This window comes from Heterocephalus glaber, unplaced genomic scaffold, assembly GCF_053883595.1.
Source record: "Heterocephalus glaber isolate CG9 unplaced genomic scaffold, H.glaber_assembly_v1.0 deba00001645, whole genome shotgun sequence".
In the NCBI taxonomy this organism is placed as follows: Eukaryota; Metazoa; Chordata; class Mammalia; order Rodentia; family Bathyergidae; genus Heterocephalus; species Heterocephalus glaber.
In genome coordinates, this window is record NW_028258398.1 from 506,925 (window position 1) to 517,697 (window position 10,773).

General features: G+C 52.3%; 1 protein-coding gene across 1 annotated transcript in view; it reads left to right on the forward strand.

Annotated features, from left to right (window-relative positions):
- The window catches only part of Ruvbl1 (RuvB like AAA ATPase 1), a 33,034-nt gene extending 22,582 nt beyond the window's left edge, over positions 1-10,452 (forward strand). The window contains exons 8-11 of the mRNA XM_004875150.3: positions 1,025-1,223; positions 7,321-7,423; positions 9,494-9,585; positions 10,157-10,452. Coding sequence (XP_004875207.1) covers positions 1,025-1,223; positions 7,321-7,423; positions 9,494-9,585; positions 10,157-10,316 — 554 coding nt within the window. The 3' untranslated portion in view covers positions 10,317-10,452. The remainder of the gene's footprint in view (positions 1-1,024; positions 1,224-7,320; positions 7,424-9,493; positions 9,586-10,156) is intronic.
- Positions 10,453-10,773: the final 321 nt, after the last annotated feature.

The window sequence follows — 10,773 nt, forward strand, 5'->3', positions numbered from 1 at the left end:
CTGCAGCACTGTCTTCCCCAGAGTTGGAGCCGTCAGCCATGGTGTTCTCAGGCCCTGAGGCCATCCTAGTTTCTGGTCCCTTTGAGGTCCTAGATGCATGAGGCCCCCTTCCTCCCTGCTCCACCCTCTGCCAACTTCTGGGCCCTGCCAGGCTCCGCAGTGAACACCTGCTCCAGGGTGGGCCTTAGTGACCCTCTCCTCTTCTGTCTGTCACCTAAAAATGTTGGCTGAACATTAAAGCCACTGTTACCTTGAGACTAGCCGGGGACCTTTTGTGAGTGTGCAGGAGCAGTGGATGGCTTCCGCACAGGGAGTGTGCATCCCCTGTGACAGTCCCTGCTGAGGGCCTGGTAGCTGCCACTGCATCAGATCTTCCTGTTGTGTCTTTGTGAACAGCTCCCTCCGGGTGACGGCAAAGGAGCTGCCTTGGAAAATGCGGGCTGTGACCTGAAATGGGTTATGTAATTTGAGGGCCTCCTCCCTCTTTTCTTCAGAGCCCTCACCTCTCCAGGCCTCCTCCCCAGAGGATTCTGGCTGCACTTGATTGAAAGTTAATTAACCTGGGCTTTGTCACACTGGGCTAGGAACAGGGAAATTTGCATATGAAAACCCATTTCATGGGGCTCCCCACCTAGAGTCAGGATCAGGCCTGGAGCCAGATGGGGTGCTGGGAGATAATGAGGTAAGGTAGGGAGTGTGACAGGCCAGGTCCTGTGGAAGCAGGCGAGGCGAGGCAAGGCAAGGCAGGAAGGCTGTCCTGTGCAAAACACTGTCAAAGCCACTTTGCAGACTTAAGCAAACTGGTTTTCAGGGAAGCCTGCCAACTCTGACCTTCAGATGGGATTATCCCTATTTCCAGGTGGTGACACTGAAGTCTGGGATGGGGACAGATGGCACCCAGGGCTACCTTGCTAGTAGGAACCCAGCCCACAGGGTTGGCTTTGGGTTGGATAGGGAGGGGAGAGGAGAGGAGAAAAGCAGCTCTTGTGCCGGGGCTCACTGAGCCCGTCCTGCTGTCTCCCAGACAAACTTCGAGGCGAGATCAACAAGGTGGTGAACAAGTACATTGACCAGGGCATTGCTGAGCTGGTCCCGGGCGTGCTGTTTGTCGACGAGGTCCACATGCTGGACATCGAGTGCTTCACCTACCTGCACCGCGCTCTGGAATCTTCCATCGCCCCCATTGTCATCTTTGCGTCCAACCGTGGCAATTGTGTCATCAGGTGGGTGGCTGCTTCTCTTCCTCCTCCCCGGGCTCCTGGGCTCCTTGAGCTCCTTGGGCCCTCTCTGTAGCCCTGAGTGTCACGAGTTGGGACAGGGTGGGTTTTGAGAGGAGACGTGCCACAGTCCCCTGATGCCCGGCCTTTTTAGCATGGTCACTGGGGCAGCAGCTGCCCTGTGACCTGTGACCTGAGTTCTCTCACGTGATCCGGGGGTGACAGTGAGGTGTTAGGATTTGGTTATTCTGCAGGCTGTGCACAGGTGAGATCAGACGAGGTGGCTGTTGGTGACTTCCACGTGTCAACCTCTTGAGTCCTTGGTCAGCTCTGAGAGGCACTGTCAGCCTCATTTTCAGATGAGGAAACTCAGTGGCGTGGTAACTTGTCCCTTGTCATTAAGAGAAGAACAGGGTCTTTGTGATAACCCCAAACCTTCCCTGAGACACGGTGGTAGCTTCCTGCCCCTCCCGGCAGGCCCACCTTGCTGACTGCCCTTGACCCTGGAGGCTGAGTGCTTCTGCCTGTGCAGGCCCAGAGCTGGGGCAGCGGATGTCTGCAGTTCCTTTTTCTCCTAAGTGCTCTCAAGGCCCCCAAGCCCCAGAGAACCCACTGGCTGCCATCTCTCAAGCCCTGGTGTCCATGTCCCAGAACTTGGTAGTTTCTCTGCTTGTTGGGTTTTCTGTGGCCTGAGTAGAACTGAGCACTGGGGCTCTTCAAGGCCGGGGCAGGAAGGGCCTCTTTTTTGTTTGTTTGTTTTGAGACAAGGTCAGTCTTGCTCTGTAGGTCAGACTGGCCTTGAACTTACTATGTAGTCCCGGCTGGCCTCCAACTCACGGTGATCCTCTTACCTCAGCCTCCTAAGTGCTGCACCACCAAGCCCGGTGAGGAAGGTCCTCTTCCAAAGCCCCAAAGCCTGAAGCAGACCAGGGTGGGAAGAGGACTCTGCCACCAATGAATATCTCAGGATAGCCAGAGCCAGAACTGCTGACTGCCTCTGGCTGCAGGCTGCCTCTGGCTGAGGGGCCAAGTCTGAGAATGTCATGTGCTCTTGATGGAGACTTTGTCCACAGCCTGGGCAGCTGGCTCAGGTGGCCCACCGGGGACTGACTGCTCTGCAGGTCCCCACAGGGCTGTTCCCACTGCCACTTGAGATCTAGTACCTGACCCAGGTTCCTGTGGCATCCTGGATGCCACTCTGAGGCCCTGGCAAGGAACAGACCTTCTGGTGCTTCCTTCCATCTTGGAGGAGGGAGCTTGTGCCAGGTGCAGGCCAAGGTTGGGGACAGGAGCACAGCTGGCCAGGGACCAGGTACATAGGCCTTTGCACAGACCCGGGGGCCTGTTGGACTTGCAAAGCCTGGGTTAGCCTTGCTCCTGTGTGGCTGCTCAGCCTGGACATGTGGTGCCCCCTGCTGGCGGGCTGTGCTCATAGGCACCCCCTGCAACCTGGTAGATGAGCTGGCTTCCCAGGCACCTGCCCTGCCCAGGGCAAGGGGCACTGGAAGGTGGCTTTGATCTGAGGACCTGCCCAGTGGGGACAAAGTTCTGGTCAGCCGTGCAGCTCTAGAAAAGGATCTTGGTACTGAGTCCTCGTGGAAACTATGTCCTCGTCTTGATAGTGACAGCAGCATAGTTGTGGTGAAAGTACCTGCTGACATTCTAGGGAGCTCTCTGTGTGTCCTGGGCACCCTGACTATGAGAAGAGACAGAGGCGCCACTCAGTCCAGGCTCTTGATAAGACCTGGGTAGGGTGTGCAATGACAGGACTTTTGGAACATTTACAGATTTGGGCAACATCTGATGTGCTGCCACTGGGGGCCACCCTGCCCCCCAGAGCTTGAAAGGGAAGTGAAACTTCCTGAGGACCTCCTGATTACCTCAGGTGACCTCAAGGTGCCCGATACCCTGTGGGCCAGTGAGGTCATCTCGAAGTGACAAGCTGCCAGAGCCCTCACTCTCCCTCTCCCGCCCTGCACCCTGTGGTCCTGGGTATTGAACAGGGTTCCGGCTAGGAGGGTGCACCGTGTGGAAGTGGCACGGGGAACTCTGTGTGCTGTTTGCAGCCATCACAGCGTCCCTTGTGCTGGCGCGCTCCCTGCGCCCCAGCTTCTTGCCATCTCCCCGTCTCTGAGTGGCTCTTGTGGGCTGAGCCTTGGCTGAGCTGTCCCCTGATGGCCTGTGATTCCTGGGGCATGAATCCAAGCGTGAGCCTGGTTCCACAGGAAGCAGTGCAGGCATTGGTCCTTGGGACTTTGTGACCTCAGATGAGTCCCTTCACCCCCACATGGCACCATCTTTCTTACGAACTTGTTCAAAGGTTAGAGGTAGGGGCTAAGTTCACCTAGGGCAAGCTGGTCTGGGACCCCACCCAGGCTGCCTGTGCACCTGGCTTGGCTGCCAGGACCACTGGAATCCTACATATCATGCAGTGGGGTCATTGGTTTGCATTTTCTGATGCTTAGTGATGTTGAGCATCATTTTGTGTTTTGTTGGCCATTGAAAAAATGTTTATATCCTTTGCCCATTTGTTATTATCTTATTGTTGAGTTGTAAGAATTGTTTATATGTTCTGGATACTAGACTTCTGCCATGTATATGGTTTGTAAATATTTTCTTTCATTCTTTGGGTAGTCTTTTCAGTTTTTGGACAGTATCCCTTTGTTTTTTGTTTTTTATTTTTATTTTTATTTATTTATTTTTTTCTCTTTGTTTTTTTGGAGATGGTCTCACTATGTAGCCCAGGCTGGCCTCATGGTACATGCCTATAATCCCAGCACTTGGGAGGCTGAGGCAGGAGGATTGCTGTGAGTTCAAAGCCAGCCTGGTATACATGGTGAGTTCAAGGCCAGTCTGAACCACATAGCAAGACCTTGTCTGAAAAAACCAAAATAAATAAATGAATGAATAAATAAAAACTATAGTTTATTGGACTAGGGTGTAGCTCAGTGCTAAAGCACTTGCCTAGCATGCACAAGGCCCTGGGTTTGATCCCTAGCACCACAAGCAAAATAAAACAAAACCTTCCAATTTATATGTGTAGTCTATCATCTGTCTATCGATCACAGTACTGAGAATCGAACTGAGAGCCTTTGCACTTAGCTATATGTCCAGGCTTTTTCATTTATTTATTTAGTTTTAAATTTTAAGTCAGGATCTTGCTAAGTTGCCCAGGCTGAGCTCAGACTTGCAGTCCTGCCTCAGCCTGGAATTACAGACTCTGCCACCATGCCCAACCTTGATTTATCTACTTTTTTCTACAGTGTTTTGGTCTCATATGTCAGAAACCACTGTCTGAGGTTATAGGGATTTATGCCTTCTTGCATGTGGGTTTAAGGTTAGGGCCCATTTGGGTTCATTTTGGGGTAGAGTGTAAGGAAGGGTCTTTGATCCAGCCACATTCTTCTGCATATGAATGCCCAGTTGTCACAGGAAGATTGTTCTTTTTATCGGTTGCTTTGGCATCCTAGTCCAATACCAGATGCTGTCTCTTTGGCCCTTACCGTGCCCACTGAGCAAGGTTAAGGGGACTTGGGTGAGGCAGCCTCCACCTTCTCAGGCTGTGTCCCTGTGCTTCTGTCCGGGGACAGCCTGTGTTTCCTGTGTCCCTGTAGTCACAGAGTCAGATAGAGTGGCAGTCCGTGATTCTCACCCAGGGCCATTGTTACCCCTGGGGACATTGGTGATGTCTGGAGATGTCTGTCACGGCTGGAGGTACTGCTGGACGCCCTGCAAGGCACGGGACAACCTATCCATCATGTGGCAGCAGAGAAGCTGAGGGGTTTTTTTTGTATAAATTTTATTTTATTTTATCCCATTCTCCCCCCAAGCCCCCTCCCCTCACTATGTACAAAAGCTTTGTTTCCATTTTTTTCCTTCTATTTTCACTTTTTTTCTTGTCCCTTCCTTCCTTTCTCCCTCCCTTCTCCCTCCCTTGTTCCCCTTCCCATTTGAACACGTTCTTCCCATTTCTCAACATCTATTATACATCTCAGTCCTTATTTCCACATCCAGTTTCTCACACCAGAGAAACAACACGATGAAACATGTGTGTCTGATTATTTCACTTAAGAGTATGGTCTCAAGGTCCATCCATTTAGCTATAAATGCCTGAAGCTCATCTTTCTTTATGGCAGAGTAGTACTCCACTGTGTAAAAAACAACATCTTTATCCACTCATCAGTTGATGGGCATTTGGGCTGTTTCCAAGCTTTAGCTATTACACACTGTGCTGCTATAAACATAGGTGCACATATATTGCTGTGGTATGATGTTTTTAATTCTTTTGAGAAGATACCAAGAAGAGGTATAGCTGGGTCAAATGGAACCTCTAGTTTTAGATTTTTGAGGTATCTCCACACTGATTTCCACAGTGGTTGCACCAGGCTACACTCTCACCAACAGTGGAGAAGGGTTCCTTTTCCCCACAGTCCCTCCAGGATTTGTTATTGGTTGATTTCTTGATGACAGCCATTCTTTCTGGAGTGAGATGGAATCTCAGCATTGTTTTAATTTGTATCTCTTGAATGACCACTGATGTTGAACATTTTTTCATATATTTATTTGCCATTTCTAATTCTTTATCTGAGAAGTATCTTTTTATTTCAAATGCCCATTTTTGCATTAGGTCTTTAAATTTGGGGGGGTTGGTTTTTTTGAGTTCTTTATATATTCTAGATAATAGTTCTTCATCTGAATAGCTCATAAAAATGCCGCGGATTTAGCTCAGTGGTTCTGCCACCTGCCTCGAAAGTGCAAGGTCCCGAGTTCGATCCCCTGTACCAAAAAAAAAACCCAGCTCTATCAAATAGTTCATAAACATTTTTTCCCACTCTGTGAGTTGTCTTTTCACTCTGTTGGTGGTTTCTCTTGAGAAGCTGAATTCTGTGGGAGGAGCCAGCCATTGTGCATGCGAGAGTGGAGGTGCAGGCTCCTCATGTTGAGGCACAGTGCCTGGCTCCTATAGGGGCACCGTGTTGGGCTCCAGGGCAGCCCGGCTTGAAGCTTCCCAGATGTGCACCACATGTGTAGAAGAGACCCCGGATTAATAGCAGGTGGAGGCTGCTGCCAGCAACAAACTTCTGGGATAAGTAATGTACTTGTAGCCAAAGTGCAATTATCAACAATTGGAGCTTAGCATTAGCAATTTGATACTAAAACATGGGGCTTACAGCTGCTGTGTGAAAGTGCTTGCTCCCTGGCCCGGAACCCCTACTGCGGTCAGCAGTAACAGGTTGCATGGCAGGGAGAGGCCAGCAAGTGCTTCCCTCCAGTGTTTCCTCAGGCCCTTCCCCTCATTTAAAAATTTTTTTATTTTGAGATAGGGTCTTGCTAAGTTGCTCAGGTTGCACTCAAACGGAATCCTCCTCCCTCAGCCTCCGAGAGTGCATCTGCTAATAATTACATACCTCAGTTCATGAACTTAGTTCTTCCCACAATTCTGGCTGAAAATTCAGGTGCAGCCTTACCTTTCCCTTTCTTTAACCACTAAGCAATACAGTGTTTACTGTCTAGGATGCTTGGTGCTGGCAGTGATGCTGTGAAGTGGGCCACTCCTGTTGCCTCATTGTCTAGGACAGCGACATGGATATTCAGGGCCATGTCTGGCACCTCCACAACAGCTTAGGAAATGTGCTTGACTGTGTGCATAGATTTGTTTATGGAAACACTCTTAATAAAAACCGCAACAGTGGAAGCTACCTAAAGCAATGCTCAACAATTTGGGTTAAGTACAATATTCAGTGCTCTCTATTAGCTATTCAACATGACTATTAAGGCTGAAGCAACACAGACCAAAACTATATGCATGCTTAGCCTAATTGGTGGAAATGCGTGTACGAAAGCTTGGCGAATATTTAGGTGATTATTTCCAAGGATGATTTTAGGTGTTTTTGTGCCCTTTGCCATGTTCCCTGTGACCCTGATAGTTACTAAGTTAACAGAGATGTTTTCTCAGGCCACCCGAGTGTCCATGTGTTTCCTTGAGCTTGGCTCTGGTTCTTGGGATGCCAACCAGCTGCCCTGTGGTTGAGTTGCCTGGTCGAGGTGTCCGGTGTCCTGCCTGGGAGGGGCTTAACGACAGGACTGTGTCTGGGCCTTGCAGGGGCACTGAGGACATCACCTCCCCCCACGGCATCCCTCTTGACCTGCTAGACCGCGTGATGATCATCCGGACCATGCTGTACACGCCACAGGAGATGAAGCAGGTGAGCCTGCACGCCCCTCCTGCTCCCTGCATAGCAGCAGCCTCGGCACCTGGCCCCTGCTCACATCCTGGGGGATCACTTTGCTCCGCAGCTCAGCTCGCCTATCTGAAGGGTGGTTGGGCTACCTGGACATGGTTGAGCTGTCACAGAACTGGGGCTTGGCTGGTCTCTCTCCTGCCAATCCCTCCTGATGAGCTTGAGGACAAGGATGATAAGACAGGGGCCCAGTGGCAGCCACTGGGGAAGCCACCGGCCAGGCCCCCTTGGGATACCCTGTGGCCTTCATGTACCCTCTGAACAGTCTGCGGTTCTGGGTACATCTCTGAGCCTCAGCCCCCTCCTCAGTGGGAGGTCTGCTGCCTGCTGTGAGATGTCACCAGGACTGCTGGCCTGAGACACTATTTCTTCCTGCTGCTGCTGCTGCTGCTGCTGCTGCTGCTGGTGATGTCGGCAGCTTTGTGTCTGTTGTAGATACCTGCGGGGTCTTTGCAACAGCTTTGTGGTAACCAGGGTTCAAAGCTTGAAAAGCAAGGATGCCCTGGCCACACAGAGTGAGTGACAGAGGTGGGACCCCCATGCTGAGCCAGTTCACATTGCTCCATCCGTTCGAGCCCAAAGCTCCGGTGCAGCCTGCCTTGGATGTTGACCGCTGTGCCCAAGGCAATGACCCACGCCACCCTGGCCACTTCACCTAGGTCAATGCAGTGCTCCCTTCCTGCCAGGTCCAGGGTCACCTCAGCCCCGTGTGCTCATGTCATCTTCCCCTGTGCTGCTCCCTCCACCCCCTGGACCTGCAGGTGACTGAGCAATGAGTGATCTGAGATGGAGCTCAGGGGAGCATGGGAGCAGAGCACACTGCTGTCCTCACAGCCTGTGGACAGGGACACTCCTGACATGCCGTCCTTGGCTGGGCACTAGGGTTCAGTAATTGTGTCTCCCTGAAGTGTCAGGACATCCCAAGGGATGCTGTGCCCCCAGGGCCTGAGCCTCCACCACCTGTATTCTTCAGTGAGAAGCCTTGAATAGGGCAGGTGTGCAGGGGATGTGGTCCCTCCCAGTGCCAGTTGGTGGCTCCCCTGAGCTCAGCCGGGAGCTCCTGGTGCACAGGCTCTGAGTCTCAGCACCTGGGTGCACAAAACAGCCTGGGGCTTGTGTGGCCCTGTGATGGCTGTGAAGTGTGTGAGCAAATCAGGGCATCTTGGGCAGAGCTCGCCCTCTGAGCCTGTGGATGCTCAGACCTTCCCATCTAGGCTCCCAGAGCCTGGACTCCCCTCTGCCAGGCTGGGCTGGCACCTCGGCTCTTTCCCTCCTTCGAGGTGGAGCTGGGACTCAGGGCTTTCCAGTTCCTGGGCCTCCACCCAGCTGTTTTTATAGGTTTAATTTAAACAAGGGCTTCTTGATATCTTGTTTACGGAGCTGCCAGAGTGAAAAATTCCTGTATTATATGAGGCTCGAAGTCCTCAAGTTATCTCGGCTCCACAACACACAACATCATTATCCTGCTGGCCCTTATCACTCAGCAGGGCTGCGCTTCCGACCCCACGCCACTGAGTGACGGCAGGCCATGCTGCCTCCGCCCTACACCCACCAGGATCCCGCTGCACCATGCAGCCTCCTCTTGATAGATTAGATATCTCCCGGTGATGCTATGCGGGCTGGGGAATCTTTAAAGGCAACTTTTTTTTTATTTATTTAACCATCATATTTATCAAACAGCATAAAAAATGTCCCTTCTTGCCTGAGTGCTCCTAGATGGTGATGCCCAGCTGGAGAGGAAGGGCACAGCTGTAGGTGCAGCAGGCAGGCTGGAAAGAGGGTGGCCCATGCTTCCGAGGGTACCCGCCGGCCTTGCTGTGTAGCCACTAGCTTCCCGCCCCCAGCCGGCGGGGTGACATGGTGAACACTTCAGGCACCCGATAAGAGGGGTGCAGCTCGGCACCAGAGTGCTGGCCTGGAACTTGTGAGGCCTTGGGTTCCACTCCCAACTCCGACAAACCAAAAACTTGTTCTAGATGGGATACTTGGATACTTGGGGTGGGCTGCTGCTGATCATTTCTTGTCCTCTAAAAGATTATTAAGATCCGAGCCCAGACGGAGGGGATCACCATCAGTGAGGAGGCTCTGAACCACCTGGGCGAGATTGGCACCAAGACCACGCTGAGGTGAGAGGGCATTGCCTGCTGCTGGGGTTTTGAGTGCGGGGTCTGCAGAAGGAGCGGCACAGACCAGCAAGCGGGCGTGTCCTCGGGGCCTGGTGGTAGGGAGCGGGAGGGCAGGCGAGGGTACACAGGGACTGGTTCCGGTGGCTCAGAGTCAGTGGCCTGGGCAGAGTGCCCCAGTCAGTTCTGCTCCTGAGGAAGAAGCAGGAGCACAAGATGATTTTTTCGGAAGCTGTTGCCTCTCACTGAGTCTCAGCTTGGGGGCCTTCCCGCTGGTGGGGTGTGAATCCCTGCTGTCCTGGGCGATAACCTGCCCAGCACTGTTCATACCCAAATCTGCAGCCCTTGGACAACAGTGAGTCATCCCCCCAGAGAATGTCGAGGCGGCGGGGAAGATGTGGGGGTGGCACGTGTGTCACCCTGGTGGCCTCTGGCCCCTCTCAGATGGGTCGTGACCACAGCCCTCAGAAACAGCATCTCGCTGTCCTTTCCGTGGGGCTCAGCCTGTGTTTCCTGTGGATGGGGTGGGGGGGTCCCTCTGGTGCCCAGGCTCACCAGGCCCCGTCCCTGGTAGGTACTCGGTGCAGCTACTGACCCCCGCCAACCTGCTGGCCAAGATCAATGGGAAGGACAGCATCGAGAAGGAGCACGTGGAGGAAATTAGCGAGCTCTTCTATGACGCCAAGTCCTCAGCCAAGATCCTGGCTGACCAGCAGGACAAGTACATGAAGTGATGCATCCAGCCTGGGGCTGTGGTCTGCAGTGCTGAAGGCTTTTTTTGTTAAGTTATCGTTATTCTCCTGCAGTTTCTTTGCAGGAACCCTTCTTTACCTGGTGTGTTTGCTAATAAAATCTTATAGGTTATTTTTATGATACTGATCTCTCTCTGATCTGTAAGTTCTTTTTTTTTCTGGTACTGGGAAGAACTGAGGACCTTGCACTTGCCAGGCAGGCCTGGCACCACTGAGCTACGTCCCCAGCCCATAGTAACCCTCATGGGCTACTATGTAGTTCAGGCTGGACTTGAACTCGTGGTGATCCTCCTGCATCAGCTTCCTGAGGGCTGGAATTACAGGTCTATGGTACCATGCTTGGTCCTTCTTTAAGTTTTTACAAAATAAACTTTTTTTTGGTACTGGGGATCGAACTCGGGTCCTTGAGCTTGCTAGGCAGGCAGCAGAACCACTGAGC